At 31.8% G+C, this 18,831-nt stretch overlaps 1 protein-coding gene across 1 annotated transcript in view; it reads left to right on the forward strand.

Annotated features, from left to right (window-relative positions):
* Window positions 1–13,046, forward strand: part of LOC119684458 (protein prickle) — a 39,678-nt gene extending 26,632 nt beyond the window's left edge. The window contains exons 2-6 of the mRNA XM_038098501.1: window positions 983–1,661; window positions 7,562–7,675; window positions 8,776–8,904; window positions 10,276–10,479; window positions 10,956–13,046. Of these exons, the coding sequence (XP_037954429.1) occupies window positions 983–1,661; window positions 7,562–7,675; window positions 8,776–8,904; window positions 10,276–10,479; window positions 10,956–12,779 (2,950 nt within the window). The 3' untranslated portion in view covers window positions 12,780–13,046. The remainder of the gene's footprint in view (window positions 1–982; window positions 1,662–7,561; window positions 7,676–8,775; window positions 8,905–10,275; window positions 10,480–10,955) is intronic.
* The last annotated feature ends 5,785 nt before the right edge of the window (window positions 13,047–18,831 follow it).

Here is an 18,831-nt window from a genome sequence, read left to right on the forward strand (position 1 = left end):
GTATTTCCGAATGTGGGCGTAGAGGCAGTTACACCCATACACCCATACACCCATCGCGCTTTTTGGATTGCAAATGTATCAAAAACAAACACGAGATTGTTGCAAAATGCTTTCAAGCGTTAAGCTTCAGTTTGATGATAATAAAAATATTTGCATCAGTGATGCCACAGTGAACAGAAAGCCATATTGACAGCTGTCAAATGGGAAAAAACGCGAATACAAAAAAAATTCTATGCAGACATCGAAAATGATGACTACAAATAATTTTTGAAACGGAAGGATATGCAGAGCATTTGCATGTTTTGGTCCTTTTGTAAGAACTATGGCAAGTCCAAGTTGATGAATATGCGAATTGATATATTTACACACCTAAAATTTGAAGTGCAATTAAAACTTTAAAATAAAGTTTTGACTAACAACAAGAATCATTAATTTTTGCAACCTGAAAAATGTTCTCATGATTTTATTTTTCTATTGAAAATTTAAATTTCATAACAAGTTAAGTCATAGTACGTACCTAAAGCGAATTTACTTCAACATTGTATTGATTAGTTTTAAGCTGAATCTATTAATTCACTTCTGTCTAATACCTGATACGAGAATAATTCTACAATTTCCATTTGACGTTATACGTGCGGAGATTCAAAGTCTTTAACCTGCAATTGCGACAAGCCCATTTACGTTTTAATTAACTTTCAATTTGTTATGGCAGCATAGACACGTTCTCATTCCGAACTCTTTGAGTATTTAAACCAAATTGCAAAAAGCAGAAAAGAACACTTGTATAATCCTTTTATGTTTGAAATTAAAAACAAAAAAAAAAGTAATTACAAAATATAAAATGCGAAACGAAAACCAATTTCCGTCTTGGAGTTGCTTCCTCTATAATAGACAAACTAACAGCAAAAAAACACTACAGATATGAGAGCAACAAAAAGTAACCTCAATTAATTTTTCATTGCTTTTTCTCTATTTCTTACAGACCCATCAGTCGTACACCTCTAAGTCAAGTATCATATTTGCAAAAAATACCAACACTGCCAAGGCATTTCTCGCCTAACACAGCTGGTGCAACAGGCAATGCGGCAACAGCAGCAGCACTTGGGAGTTTAAGACATTCTGGCGGCAATATTGCTGCAGGCTTAGCCAGTAGTTCCTCAGCAAGCGCTTTATATAATTCAAATACCACTGGCTTACCTCCTACATCGCCATTACCATTGCAGCGGCAGTTTCAGCATCAACAAACACTGCCGTTGCTACCGCCACATCAATTGCATCATCAGTATCTACCGCCTCATCATCAGCCGATGCCGCCTTTGCCGACACCGCATTCAACTACGCAACTGCATCATCAAAATCAACAGCCACAGTATTCACCAGCTGCCTCAGCATCATCAACGACCTCAAAATATTCTTCTTCTTCATTAAAACATCAACAGACACTACATCATGTACATCAGCAACCACATCAGCCACACCAACTATCACCCGCTATATCTTCACCATCACCACCATCATTACTACATCATCCCTCTTCTGCACATGCACCATTTTTAGTGGGACAACAATTAGATATACAACGACATTCGCACTCTGACGATGATAGTGGTTGTGCATTGGAGGAGTACACATGGGTGCCACCAGGTCTAAGACCAGATCAGGTACGTTTAATGCAGAAATTAAATTTTAATTTTTTTTTTAATTGGGGGGGTTATTGTCATAATTATTTTATATTCAATTATTATTTAAGACTTAATTATAGAAATAGTTAATATTCTTAGGTCTTTTCAAATTTTGCATATTTAGAATAAAATACAATTAAATAATAAAACTAAGTAATATCTTATTGGTTTTAATATCGAAGCAACACAGTTAACAAGATAACAAGACTTCCAAAAAACTTGTCAGGATATGAGAAATCTGGCTGCTAATAGAATCAGAACCATTCTGTGACTTAGATATAATTGATGCTGCTGAAGGATGCTACACTGTGATTATCTGCCTGAGCTATTATGTAATCAAAGTCATTTATAGGGACTTTCAATATAATTCGAGTTGTGGATTATATCCACCTAAATAAAAACAAATTCAGAACATAGGTTCAGTTGTCACCATATAAAATAATGAACTTCCTTTACCTAGATGGGCAACTCGTTAAATTAGGTTCAATGAAACAATTTATTGTAGAAATTAGACTTAGAGAAATGCTCTAAATGCATGGGGTGCTGGTTTTAGCTCGCAGAACGTACTCTCTGTTAACTGCAACCGCCACTTCCAGTGGAACACAAGACCTAGAGGTATTGAAGACATTAAAATCTTTTGATAACTACAAAATAAAATAGTATTAATGTTTATTAACTCTAAGCTGCTCCTAAATTGATAAAGTATATCATAAGCATATAGAAATTAGAGGACAATATTTATATAAAAAGGTGGTCTTCATGATTTTAAGGGGATTTTGCTATCAGAATCATCTTATATATATGAGTTTTCGTCTTACACAACAATCTCTAGGCTCAAAAATTTATGTACATTTACATTTCGCTTAAACAATATGAACATAGCTTGGTACTTCCCAAAACGTTTACGTATTAAATATAAAACGGTTTCTGTACCCAATAACTTTCTTTCTGTAGCCAATAGCTGATCTATATTATAAGTGGCTTAATTAACTGAAATATGTCTACTGATTTATTAGTGTATTTATTATCGATTTTGTATTTTATATGGCGTTTGACAGACATACAATAAGCCTTAGTTGGAACAGCTTCTCCTGAGCTTGAACGTAACATTTCTATGCACGATTTTATATTTTCAAGACATTGATTAACGTAATATGAAGACTTTTGTTCAGATACAGTTAAGAATTCGCTGGCATTATATGTATCAAAGTGACACTTTAGTTCCAATTTCTTTATAGTACTCTTAAGTACTTTTTGCAATGTGATCTTATTGCAAAAGTTTTAATACTCCAAATTTATATATAAATAGATATACATATAAATGAGTATAATCATTAACTTTATATATACACATAAATATATATAAAATTTATTTAGAACACAATTTTGCTAATATTGAACGTATTAACTTTGCATGATCATGTCATAAATAATCTAATAACTACGATGAAAGATTTAAGATTCAATAAAGCTGCTGTACTTCTTTTAAACAAAATTCTATAATTAATTTGATACATTAATACTTTCAGAGCTCAAAAGCAATTAAAATTATTCTATAGGGATCAGATTAAATCTCTATTTCTTATCTCATATGAGTGATTGTACTATTTATTAGGATTTCGCAATCATTTATTACAAGTGATATACGCCAAAGATACTCAAACTTCGATAAAACCGCCATATATGATTATATTTACAATTCTAAAAAAGAACATCAAACAAAAAAATCTAAGCTTTAATTTATTGATATGTGGATTGGTGAAATGTTAATTTTCCTGACTTTACCAGTAGTTTTACACCAAATCTTGTGCGCTTCTACAATTCAAGATGATCATAAATTTGCCACGATCGGCAATGCGCGGATATGCTGGTGTGTAACCCGTGCTGAGCGAATCACCTTGCCGGTTTGTATCTACGGCATTGAAACTATGCAGATTATAAAACTAAATCTATGAAAATATTTGTAATTTGAATACTTCGATGATTCGAAACCTGCTCCAAGGTGATGACTCCCATGGAACTTATGGGTGTTATGCAATTTGAACGCATTTGCTGAATGGATTTGTAATTGGAGCGCAACTGCGTTTGCGATTGCTCTATGAATTTATGCATTGCACTGCAATTACTTTGATTCTTCCGAAGGTTAGCAATTAATGCATCTTATTTTTTTTGTAAAATAATACTGCATAACGTTAAGCCACAGAAATTGCATTTTAACTACATCGAATGATAAAGAAGATGTATTAAAAATAAATTAATTCTGAGTTAAATGGAAATGGATTCCATATAGGTTTTAACTTTAATTTTTTATTTGAGTGATTTTATGTTACGCCAATCATTGCGCTTTTAAATAATACCGAAAAAAACTGAATGCAACGATTATCCTTATTTTTTTCCCATACAATTTTTTTCAATCAAAAGCGTTTTTCATTAATTTTATTTGATTTTATTGGCCCTTAAATTTTTAATTCACTTTATGAGCAATTCAACAAAAACAATAATCCAAACAAAATGTCACTTTTATCAATTCACTTTTTTCTCTCAAGGGATGTCCGTTTATTTTTCAGCTTTCCGAATTTCTTTTACTTTTTGTCTTCCTTTAGCGTTGCATCATAAATTATTACCGTTAAATAACCGTCCTTGCTTTGCAGCTAAATAAATCTTCCGCAATACACGAGATATGTGGCTCTTCCACCTTTTTTATTTTTAGGTCTGCTCTGTCATTCAACTCAAAACTCAACTCCCTTTTTTTCCTTTAATTCTCATGTGAGCTCCTTTTAATGAATAAAATATATTTTTAGTCGACAACGGCTGGAATAAAGCCAAAAAAATATTTGTGAATCAAGTGAACAACAGAAAAGCTTAAATAAATGACTACAATGTAACAGAGGTGAACTACTCCAATTCATAACACTATTTAAGACAGAATATAATTCTAAAAATATAGTCCTATCAAAGCAAGCAGTTCTACGATGTCTCTAAACGATTTGCTTACATATAATTTAAAATGATTGCCATTTACACTAATAAAGATGTAAATAGTTTTGATTTAAAATACAAACTATAATTTTTGCGATCATATTTTATTTTTCTAATTAGTGGATTTATATACCCTTCAACCTTCAATATGTCTTCAGTTTTGCACGTACTCTTACAATTATTAACCCTACCACAACTTCTACAACTTTTACTTCTCCTCAGTTTAATCTGGTACTTCGCCGTGAATTTTTTTCTATTCTTTTATTAACTTAGCCTTGCCAGAGTGTACTAGAGAGCAGACTTTATTTAATTCGAGGAAAGTTAATGATTTTTACCGAGTACCAAAAACATTTAACACCATTGAAAGTTTCACACTGCATTTGAAGGAATTTGAAAGAAGTCATTTTATTCGTGTACAAAAATTTGCAGTTTTAGTTATATTAGGGTTTAGACTTGCTCGCAGCCCTTTCAAAAAGCTTATATTTAGTGTCGTTAGTTACGAATACAGTCTGAAAAGTTGATCATCCACGAAATCTTTTGAGTCCTGTGAAAGGAGTAAGCGCTGACTATTATAATAGAATCCATTGTATACAGAAATCTAGACGAATATTGCTCTATTGATAGTAACCAGTAGTAACATTCTATCCACATGGATTTAATAGTCCAAGATTATAAAGATTTTTTATATATTTTATAGAATACATACAAATAGTATATTGCCAAATTATATTTTAAAATACAGGATTAACTGCATTAAAAATTACTATAAAAGAATTACTATATTAAAAGAGAATTAAAAAACTTTATTTATAATATAATTCACAGAATTTTTCGAAAAAATCTTATTATACATTTATTTCTATTTAAGCCAGTGCACTTGAGCACTTTTACTTTTTCTTAACTCGAGGTATTTTTAAAAACAATATTTACGCCTTGACTGGATTATTGTTTATCACTTCATCAGACTAAGCAATAATTGACCTCAGATCTGCATACCTACCCGAGGAATCTGTAACTATTCTGAGATTTGATAACGCAATGTTGGTAAGTCTGTCAGTTTTCGCAAATAATTTCAGGGCTCTATCCTTTATGTATTTTTTGATGACATCACTCTTGAGGGCCTTGAGGATGTCATTCGTCCTAATGTACCATGGTACTTTAAAAAGGCCTCTCAGAACCTGGCTTTGTGCAATTTCTAGCTGGCGAATAGTAGTGTTTGAAGCTTTGCTAAACGCTACACAACCATGTAGAAGTGATCTTATTTTAAAAATATTTAGAATTTCTCAATTATCTGTTATTATTCAATATTTATTTGATAAACACCTGATTTAATAAGTGGAGAGTTATATATCACAGATATGCTCAGCATATTTTCGTTTCTCTTTTGTTAACTTAACTGTCAGTTTTTGATACATTTCATTTGGTTTGATATACTCCGTTTCAGATTTTTTTATGAATTTCGTCTCCGGCAGACTTTTCTCATCAACCCATAAAGTATTTCTGATGTATCCAAATGGTTGTGTATATCACCGCTTAATCCTTTTTATTCCATTTTTTCGTTTTTCTGGTCGTGTGCCAGACAACAACTTCACATATCAGTTAAATTCAATGAAGTGAAACTCTTCTTGTTTTTCTTTTATTCTGCAAAGTAAACAAACAGAATTTGAAATCTAAATTGAAAATTTTTCCAACTTCAAACCATCAACTATCAACCATCAAACAATTTTCAACCAACAAAAACCTTTACACAATTAATTTTGCGCACGTTTGATGGAGTGTATCTCTTGTTTCACTTTTTTTTTTTTGTATTATATTTTTTGTATATTATTTATCTATTACATATTTTAATTTTAACAACGTAACGTTGAGGTTTGTTTAGGTTGTTGTCCAACCTTTTTCAAGTACTCGAAAGACTCATCACAGAACATATTTTAGTAAAATGTTACTAAATCTGAACAAAAAAATAATCCTCTATGAGCTCTTCATTTTATTTAAGTCTTTTTTTTTCAATATATATTTTAAATTTGTTTTTATTTTATTTGTATCTTTTTAATTGAATGACACTTCATTAAAAGGTAATAAAATATAAATCATCTTTGAGTTGTTTTTACATTTATTGAAACAAAACGACAACCTGCTGGGTTTTATTAAACTCTCCTTAATTCTTTCGGCATTGACTGGCACTTGCCGCATTTGCCTCGACTAAGCCGCATACATACCAGTCGATAATTCCTTTGATCAAAATAGCATCAAAGGTTTTGTTTTATACGGTATTGGGTTTTAGCAACTGCCTTTGAACGTTGATGATACTTAAAAATGTTAAATAAGAGTGTCTCGTCGTCTTCAATGAGGATTATGAACATGAACAACTGTTGAAACTGATCGGGCTTGACTAACTGCATTATTTCAACTTAAAATAAATTTCACATCAACAGGCAATTGCTATTTGATTAATTATTTTTAATTTACCGTTTAATAGTACCCTTAAAAACAAGGATTTAAGTTGTTTTAACACAACTTTCAATAAAATATTTTTAAGTTAAGTCACAACTGTCAGTTAACAATATTAAAAACAATATGTATTTAAGAATATCAATATACTTAAATATACGCATTTATTTATAAATATATATATTTATACATATATATATATATATATATAATACACTTAATAATATACATTAAATAGATACATTAAGCAGCATTTACTTGCTGAACTATTTTCCAAGAATTAAATACTAGTCTCAAGATAAACATAAGTCAAGAATATAGATAGTTTAAGAAAAATTTTATATATATTCAGAACAACAAATAAATCACAAATTATTTGCAATTTTTAAAGCTGTTCTTTTAAGATTATTCGATATTAGCATTCACACATCTTTCTATTTTAATTTCAGGTTCGATTGTACTTCTCACAAATTCCGGATGACAAAGTGCCATACGTAAACAGTCCAGGCGAGCAATATCGAGTGCGACAATTGCTGCATCAACTTCCGCCACATGATAATGAGGTGAGTGTCGTCAGTTGTTTATGGTTGAAATAGCTGCACTTGAGCCTATATAAATGTGGGTCTTATCATGATCAGCACAACAGGAAAAATAACTCAAAAGAAGAGAAATGTAGTAGCCACGTTTGGGAAAGAAACTTTTACTGCAAACGCCTATAAACTATAAACTATAACCGCAAAAATTAAACAGTTTATATTATTAAATACACTACTAGATTCTCTTTCTTTCTGTTTTAAATTCATTAAATTTAAATTAAATTTTATTTGTTAAGCGTTTGTTATACTTTTTATGCATATAAAGAATTTAAATTTTTCAAATGAATTGTTGAAATTTTGTACGCATTTCGAATGAATTTCCCACAAGCAAATGCACAAAGTTCCTAACCGCAAATAAGTTCACCGAAACTTTAACTACGAAAAAGGTTGCCACATCAGATGGCTTCATTGACGTTTGTTCCTATTCGCAATCGCCATGTTAACAGCAACCGAACATCGACTGCGTAAACCAAGAAACTATGATCCACAATAAATGGAAAACATTTTAGAAAAACAAGCACAGCAGGAGCTTGGCAGACCAACAATACCATGTGTAAAATATGTCAACTAAGTAACATTCTTTCTCCCACCACAACGACTCCAAAAGAATAGCAAATGACATACTCTGCTATACAGTATACAGTAAAGCTACACTTTAATATCTAGCTGGGTTTCGGTTGGACAATCTATGTTCCCAAAAATCTAACAAAAAAAAATTTGCATACAACATTCTACATTGCATAGACAAAAACAAGCTGACCACTTATTGCTGTCGAATTGGACAATAGATACGGAGGTGTAGTTGGAGTTGGTAACCCTCTAGATAGTAATATAACTGTGTAATGTTCAGTTACTAAAGTATAGTCAATGCCAAAATTACTGTAGTCAGTCAGAGGTGCGCTTGTTATTAATGGTTACCCTTTTGTCTGTGATTTTGCTTATTTATTCTGCTGTTTCTTGGAAAGATGCATACAAATTTATATCCAACAACTGTTTCAGTTTATTTTTTTCTTATTTATTATTTAACAACTCTGGTTTATTTTATACTCATTTGACTATCATTTTAGGTTCGTTACTGTCACTCATTGACCGATGAGGAACGCAAGGAACTTCGCTTGTTTTCAACGCAACGCAAACGTGATGCACTTGGACGTGGAAATGTCAGACAACTGATGAGTGCCCGGCCATGTGATGGTGTAAGTATCACTTCTTGAACATTTCTGTCAACTCTTCGCCTATCTATCTTCTATAACAGTGAAGAGTACAAAGTGCGAAACTGAAAAACACAATAGATTTTTTTTTTTGATAGACTGTAAAAATTTTATATATTCTATTAATTATAAAAAGTTTAAAAATTAATGTATTTTAAATTGCATTTAATTATTTATGACTAAATAATGGAGAAAAATTTTTTGTCATTAAGAGAAAGAAATAATATTAAAAAAATTAAATAAGGTTTGATGAAACTGCAATGCCCATCCCACAAATAATTATATCATAAATCAATAATTTCGTATTTCCGATAACGTACAATTTTTTTTTTTATTTATTATATATAAAATTAAATTGATATATATTTATCAACATATGATGCCTTATGATGCCGTACTATGCTGACAGTTCTGTTCGACATATATCTCTAAAATACGGTTCCCAAACATTGTATTTGAAGTATATGTTTCTAGCTTTACCGTTCATAGTTATTCTAAGTATCATGTTACGCAGGTAATACGATACGTAATCATCGATCATCACATTTGTTGCTGATTTCAATGGTTTCTATATTTAAATAAACATTAAAAGTAACAACAAATATGGCGATCGCTAATTATTTGATCGCCAGCGTAACATGTCCCTAAATAAAAGTGATAGAATGCAGCAAGTCCTGTTAAGATCATCAGCTATAAGCTTTGATGATGTTTAAAGTTATGTTAGTATTTTATATATCTGTGTATAATTTTACAATATTATTAAAAAGAGATTGAACAAAATAAATTATTTTCAGTTATTTTCTTTAAAGCTTTAATCCCAATTTTTAAATTCTTTGGATTAGCTTTCTAACAATTTCCTGCTTAATAATTTACGTACACAACTTTTGTTGATTGATTTCAATAACTTCTTTAATAGAAAGTAATGTATCTACTCAGAAATGCAGTCTTAGTAAGTCATTATCAAATTAACACGTAATTATTCATCTGTATTCAGTTCGAGTTGGTAATTGAACTATCTTAATATATTTGAACAAGAAAAGTGGAGCTAAATATTTTTAACTAATTAATAAGGAAACTTGCTTAAATCAATTATAACGCCAGCTAGTTTTTGATTACTTAACAGTTTTAGCAGCCACACCACAACTTATATAGATAAGCTCAGCTGTGCTTATGATCTTCATCCAACTTCATCTAACAAATTGCAGCTTAACTGCAAGAATTTCAAAATCAATCTCAGGCCTTAAGTGGGCATGTGTCGAAAACACTTTTGTTGTTGCTTTCTCTTTTGATAGGAATTATAGTTATAAATTTTTTATTACTTTTGGTATCTTGTCTATACTTTTAATCTAATTACAGTGCGACGAATTAATTTCCACCGGCGACATTGCAGTCTTCGCAACACGCCTCGGACCGAATACATCTTGGCATCCGGGTTGTTTTTTATGTTGCGTGTGCCATGAGTTGCTTGTTGATCTCATATACTTCCATCGCGATGGGCGTTTGTATTGTGGACGACATCATGCAGAGACACTCAAACCAAGATGTTCCGCTTGTGATGAAGTAAGTTGTCAGAATTATTTTTAATTTAAACAGATTGTTACATTAATTGAAATGAACAATTCAAGTGCATTTGTCTAAGTAATTAATAAAAGTTAATAACAACTTGCAAAACTGCACTCACCATTCAACTAATTACTTTCATAAAAAAACTATTTTCAAGAATTAAACTATTTATAAATTTAACAAATTCTTGAACTTTACTTCAAATCTTCTCAATTCTAACTCTTGAAATACTAATCGCATTAGAATACTAATACAATATGAGTAGTATTTCTTGATATAATTTGATCAAAATATCAAAATCCGTATCATGTTTTGTGATTTTGTCTTGCGGTTGCAAAAGTTTACGAAAGTTTTAACCACAGAACACCTTTGATAGCTTTTAAGTACACAGGCAACTTTTCTCTAATAATAACAAATTTTACTTGTAAAACTTTTCCAACAACTTTAAGTTCATGATTTTCTTTCTCTTGTAGATTATACTGGCTGATGAATGTACGGAAGCCGAAGGACGTGCTTGGCATATGAACCACTTCGCTTGCAACGAGTGTGAAAAGCAATTGGGCGGCCAAAGATATATTATGCGTGAGGGCAAACCTTATTGTCTGCTCTGCTTTGATGCTATGTTTGCAGAATACTGCGACTATTGTGGCGAAGCGATTGGAGTGGATCAAGGACAAATGAGTCACGACGGGCAACACTGGCATGCCACTGATGAATGCTTTGCGTGTAATACGTGTCGTTGTTCGTTGTTGGGACGCGCATTTCTGCCACGACGTGGCGCTATCTACTGTTCGATTGCTTGCAGTAAAGGAGAGCCGCCTACGCCATCAGATAGTTCAGGCACCGGTATGTACACTACCCCGACACCACCCACACAACGTGTACGTCCACAGACACGCATTCCTAGCAGTCATGGTTCTAGTTCACCACCAATGTCTCCACTGCAACAGCAGCAGCATCAACAAAACTTTAACCAAGCTATGTATCAACTGCAAAGTCAACAAATCGCCGCCGGCATTGGAGTTGGTTTAGTTGGCATTGCAGATGATATAACACGTTTAGAAAATAACAAACAAAGTTATCCCACTTCAGATTCTGACGGTGGTGTTGTCAAAGATATTGAACAGGGCACAGCAGATTTTACAGATTTTTCCGGTGGTGGACCCTCGAGTTCCTCACAAAATATGTCTCCACTTACTTCGCCGGGTGAATATACACATTTGATGCCCAAGCCAATGGAGCTAAAACAAGACTCACCATACAATTTTAATGAAATGTCCCTAAATCTAGATGCAGCCTGGCCTGCAAAACCACCACACATTGATGCCAACAATTACAACTTACAGCGTCAAATGCAGCATGTAACAAAAATGGACAATTCAATTACCTCAAGCATGCCCGAGCTCACCAGTAAAACAACGAAGCACTTACCGACAAACTCAGTAGATAATAGGCATGGTCAGTCGAGCTCTCAGCAATTTTCACATCTAACTGAATTTAACGACAATATAATATCTCCACCCCCCTCCGAAGTCGCAGAATTACCTACACCAAATCTATCAGTTGCCTCAACTGCATTACCACCGGAGCTTATGGGTTCACCAACAGCTTCAGCTGGTGATCGTTCAATCACTTCACCACAATCCACACAATCCGCCTCTCTTACACAGCCACCAAATCATCCTGTATCCATACTTAGCGGTGCTTCGTCCTCATCACCTATGAGTGGTGGCGCAACGGGAGGGGAAACCAAAAAGAAAGGTGTGCGATTTGAGGGTATACCAGACACATTACCACGCTCACGAAGTTACTCTGGCAATGGCGCTGGAACGAATAACAGTAGCGCGGGCGTTGCTACCAGTAGCGTTGATAGCCGACACGGTAGCGGACACGGTAGCGGACACTCATCACGTCGCCGTCGTCGCAAAAAATCCTCAGGTCATCGTTCAAGTAGTCATCGTACACATTCAACTACGCGTGCAGACACTTATGCGCCGGCTCAACCTTTATCCTCTTCATATCAAGGACCGCCTTCAATGCTGCACACAGCCACCGCAGATGCAACAAAAAGAAAACATCGCACAGATGATGAATCAGAGGATGCCTCGAGCGTTTGCTCAACTTGCTCATCCAGTTCATCCAGCTCGGAGGACTACATGATCATGTACCAATTACCGCAACGACGTCATTACGGCGGTGTGCGCGTCAGTTATGTGCCAAACGATGCTTTGGCGTATGATCGCAAACGAAAATCAGCCGACATGGCGGATAAAGATAAAAATTGCATCATATCGTGATGTATTGTGTACGCTTTAGGCCAATGTAAACCATTGGCGGTCCAGTTGCATCGAAGGGCTTTAATTAACGTTTAATGAAGCAACTGCACAAAGCAGACGATGAATGAAATTTATAAACACAAATTCCGACGTAACAGATTGTTTTGTACGAATGCCACTAAAGAGGCAGCAACTCATATGGCTTCCAGTCAAATTTATCCGAAACAATAAAAAGGTGGAGTATAAGACAATGACAGTATTAATGAAGGGTTTCAATTTAGCAAACATGAAAAATATAACAGCAAACTAATTAATTTTATGGTAAACCATTTTGGTTATACAGAAACTAAGGCAGCCACTGTATATGCTTTGATTACTGTCAATTAAAATTAATTAAAAATACAATTTAATTACAAAATTTTTCAACAAATATATTAAGAATTAAATTTAAATTTTAGAACGTTAATTTAAACAACTAAGGTCAATTTAAGAATAAACAAAATCTGCTTACCGAATGCCAATGATAAGTTAATTAATAATAGATTTCTCAGAGTAGTTATATATCAGGATAAGACTATAATATTTTTATACATTGTATATGCAAATAAATGTTAATAATTGTCTTAGAATTATTTCTTTTAAATAAACAAAAATTGAAATACGCAATTATTCCACAGTATTTATGAAAATTGTTTCAAACAAAAACTGCATATCCTATTAAAAATAAAACAAAATAACGAAAGCAATAAGGTTCAACTACTCTAAAGATTTATTAAAAATTTTATGTAAGTTTTGTGACGATATTTAAATAATTAATATTTATTATAAGAATTAAATTAAATTAAGTTAATGCAAAAACAATAATTTTAAATAATGAAGTTTAATATAAAATTAAAGTGTTTCATATAATATTTTTATACCATACCTGTTTTTGGAATAAAATAATTATTCGATGTATATTTTGTAAAAAATATTTATTTACAAAAAATAAATATGCAATAAGATTTAAAAAAAAATCCAATATAAATAATTAATTTATACATTAGTCATAAATAAAATAAAATAACAAAATTAAAATACATTTTTAAATTTATTATATATTTAATGGATTAAACCAATAATACTTAATAGTTCTACTATACAATAATTGACCACAATTAAAATATAAATACAATATTCAATACAGACTAGAAGTGCGGATTATGTCTGTTGATTTGATGAATAGACTTGTATCATTTGAATTGTGATGATATGGCTCAGATTGTACTCAGAATTCATTGGGCTGAGTCAACACAAATTCATTAATGCTTTTACTTAGGAATGAAGAAAAAGATATATTAAAATTGAATAAATGGCAAAAAAGAAGGTACTTTGAGCATACTTTATATCATACGGAAAATATTGGACTACTCGAACTAATTATGGAAGCTAAATTTCCAGAACACCACAGCCTTATCACACAAGAATAGTGTGCTTCAGTAAAAACAGAAAATTGCTCTTACGGGAGACTATAGATTTGTCAAGTGCAGCAATCATGTATACCAAGGTTCAAAATTTGACTATATAAGATTTCAACAATTATCACTAATTTTTTTATGAAATCATATACATATGTATCACATACTCATTCCACATCAAACGTGTTCTAAACACCGCCTAACTGCGAAACTGAATTTTGTATTTTAAACAGTTTATAGCTCTTATCAGAACTAATTTTAATGTGGAATATCTTGCACCATCTGCTACTGTCGCCATAGCGTTGGTGTTGAAAATACATTTGACACTGTGTGGACTGAAGGCTTGGACCATAAACTGTCAGCAATAGGCCCTTCGTTGTCATAATTGGTTCATCCGTTTCTAGCGAATACCTCATCACTGCCGTTGTCCCTCAGAGGCCAGTACTAGACTTCATCTTCATCAATACTTTCGCAGCCGAAGTTAAAGTACTTTTCTATAAGCAACTTATCCGAATGGAACTGATCCGGGTATTCGAACTATCAACATAAAACATGTCAAAAACACCACCGCAATTCTTTCGTCTTGAATTCTGCTGAGGTATCTGCTCTCGAGTAGATGAGAATCTGTTCTCACTTGCTAGGAGGTATTTCATACGCGGTCGGAATTCTTCCAACATCCTTTAAGTAGACTCTTCCAACCATTCTGCTTGAGACCACGAGACACAAGTGCCTCCAATTTCTTGCCATCTATCTTGAAGAAGAACTTACCCATCGGTCACGCAATGGGTGACTACAACCGTAATCATTCTGATCCCGTGGGTAGAGTTTATAATTAGATATAAACTTCCCGCAAGTTTACGCCACCCCTATCACCCCTATGATAAACCGCAATTTTATTTAGGGTACACATTTTTATGAATAGTTTCTCCGTTGGAATAAATATTTACTACATTTGGTTAACGGCTCAATATGAACTGTTTTTGCAGAAAAGATACAATATATTCCGGTTTGATGTCATTATATTTAGTAAATAATTTATGAACCGATTGAATTAAATAACCAAGTTTATAAGTTTTTTTTATTTTTCGTGATATTTGAAAGACATTGTCAGCAATGCTCTGCGAACTTCATTGACAAATAATTCGCAATCAATGGAAAATTGACCCAACGGCACTGGTATTAGGTTCATATATTTTTCATCGAACCGCGCTTTATTAAGAATAATATCATGCTGAAATGAAGTTAATTATATATACAACATATGTGTATATAGAACATACATATAAAATTTAATTAAATTTAATTTGAAATCAATACATACATTATAAGGACAGGAATGATTTATATTGCTGTAAGTATCAAATCCCAAAATTGTGTAAACTGTATTTACGACACGATTTATTTGTCTATTCTTCATAAATTCGCAAACATCGAAACTATTCTTCAAAATTATATTGGTCTTCTCACCATTATGCATTTTGACTTTAAAGGTTACCTTTTAACAAAAAAATCTGTATAAACTGTGAATAGAAAGATTTTCAATACTATCCAAACCTTGCAATTATCAACTGGCACTTGATGTAGTTTCGCATAAATATTGACCTCCGGTTTTTGATCGATATTAGAATATTGACATGTCGCAAATGTAACAAAACTTGAGTTCATACTCTTGCAGGTCAGTTGTGTAACAGTTAATAGTTTTCGCTTTAAATAATTAAGTTATTAATAAAATATTGTAAATTATTTTTACAGTGCATTGCAAGTATTGATACATACAGAATCGATAATATTTGCAGCAAATAAAACCAAAATCGGTAGATACTTCACCATTATACGGCTTTTATTTTTGAAATGAATAAATTTTATACAAAAGCATTAGTCTTACTTATTCATTGATTAGAGAGGAAATGAATCTGATATTATCACACAATTTATTTAAAAACATAATTATATTTTAATAACAAAACGAAATGACTTTTAGAACATTCGCTATTAAATAATCATTTTAGTATTTGTTAATGGAGTTAAAATTTGTAACTTTTTAAATTTCTGTCCTAAAAAATGTTGCTAATAAGGTAAAATTTTGATGTGATGGAAGTTCATATCGCAACACAATAATCGTCTCATCCAAATTGGACGTTATTCGTATCTATTACTTCAGCTAACGCGAAAGCAACTCAGTACTAGTGTAAGAGTGCTTGTAGACCACTACGTATTAGAAAAAACAAGTCTTGGTTTATCCTCTAGCAACCTTTGTCGGGGTTCTGGCTTTGCGGATAAAGAACAAACTGCAGTCCATCTTATATATACAGACTCCATCATTGGCTAGAAGATAATACAAATTAATTAGAACCCCTTTTCTTACTGACTTTACAGACCTATCATTTATAATTAGGAACATAGAGTTTTCGGGTTAACTTCGTTTTACTGGAATGTAAAAAATCAGCTTCTCTAAGATACACTCTGTCTGCGCAAGATGCATAGGTACTTAATGTTTGCTACTTAAGGTCGTCTATGCTATCACAAGTGGATATTATTTGTGCTCGAGTGAATTTAGTTGCCTAATCCTATCACTCTAATCTCATCTAATCTTCTTAACCCCTTTTTACTTAAAAATAATTTTATTAATATATTCAATAAATTTAATTCTATTAATTATCGTTTACACCAACATAAAATCTGTACTGTTTTAAATATAAATTTTAATACTTAATAAATACAATTTACTTATTAGCAATTCGTAATAAATGCGTTTATTAAATAAATTTCCGGAACCTTATTTTTCTCTTACATTAGTTTCATAAAATTCAAAAGTAAATATGATTTTGATTCTGGGTGATCCGTTTATATTCCACAATTGTTCAGAAGAATATTGTCCCATAGGCACTGGTAGCAAATTAAAGTGTTTTTCATTGAATTTAAATTTGTTAAGTATCAAATCATTCTAAAATAATACAAATATGTGACTATTTAAAGGCATTTGTAAACAATTTCAAAAACGTTTTACATTATAAGGGCAGGTGTGATTCATATTACTGTAGTCATTATATCCCAGAAGTGTGTAGATTAAATTCATAATACGATTCGATTCCCTATTTTTCATAAATTCGCATAGATCAAAATTACTTTTGAAAACTAAGCCGGTCTTCTTACCATTCAGCATTGTCAATTTCATATTTACCTGACAATTTTAAAGTAATTCACATAAGTAAAAATTTATATAAAAAATGTTTCATCCATTTCAAACCTTGCAGGTATCAATCGGTAGTTTAAGCATCCTTCCATAAACGCTTATCTCCGCTTTGCGATTAACGTAAGAGAGTTGGCAAGTAATGGTACTGAAATTCGTGTCCAAAGCATTGCATATCAGTTGGGTGATGTTCATCACCTTTCGCTATACAGATTACACATAGATATATTTAAAACATATGAAATCTAAACTAAATAAATTTCATAATAAATATATTTATACAAACAGTTTGAACAATATTTGCAGCAAATAAAATCAAAACCGGCAAATACTTTGACATTATCCACTTTTATCGGATGACTAAAGACTATTAAATATTTTTTGATTGATTTTAGTAAAAGCTATTTCATTCGAAATTTTATAATTACTGTTTAATTTAAAAAAATATTTCATTTAAAATATTTCATTTTAAATAACTTTTATATATGACGAGCATTGACTATCAGTTTTTGCAACATTTCATCTTAAATTTGTAATAATTTATATAAAGAGTCATACTCGTAGTATATGATGATCCTCTTTTATTCAATAATATAACCCACAATTTTTACGACAACTTTTAGGATTGGAATTATTAGATTATTAGGAAATTATAAAATTTCAAGTGTATGAAAATAAATCTAAGATTGACAAGACTATGACGCCTCTATTGAAAAACCTTTACGTTTTTTAGAAATTTATTTATTTTCAAACAATCACATTTAGAATTTCATTATAATTTGACGTTTTGTTCAGATGTTAATGGAAAAAATACCGTTCAGACCTAATTTGAGCTTGAAAAGTATTCCTCGAATTCTGCTAAATGTGCCCGTACAGATACTGATGACACACTCAAGTAACATAAGGCAGATACATTAAAAAAACATCAAAAGAATTTACAAAAATGTTTTAAAGAATCGTTAAGTGAAGTTAAAGCAGATAGCTGACACTATAATCACATCAAAGAAACTTGCAGGGTTTATTTTCATTGACATTTTTTCATGAGAAGGGGCTTTAAAAATCGGTACCGCGTTTGGTCAAAGTTTAAGGGAAATGTTTAAGGAAAATTAAAAGGATTTTATATGTCGATATGCCAAACGATGAAACATGGCTCTACCATTTCCTTCCGACGTTGTTAGTAATGTGAGACTAAAATATCAGTAACTTGGCATATGTACATTATTTAAAAATTTAATTACAAAAAAATATCCTCAAAACATCCAATGACCATACTATATATAATATAATGATACTATATATATTATTCCATTTATGTTTAAGGACATAAACTATATATATGAAACCAATTCACTCAATTTGATCTATGTAATGGCATAACCACACATACAGTAACCGCTCTGATGAAGAGAAATATTTTGTTACTTGA

The sequence above is a fragment of the Teleopsis dalmanni genome, chromosome 2 (genome assembly GCF_002237135.1).
Source record: "Teleopsis dalmanni isolate 2A chromosome 2, ASM223713v2, whole genome shotgun sequence".
NCBI classification, from domain to species: domain Eukaryota; kingdom Metazoa; phylum Arthropoda; class Insecta; order Diptera; family Diopsidae; genus Teleopsis; species Teleopsis dalmanni.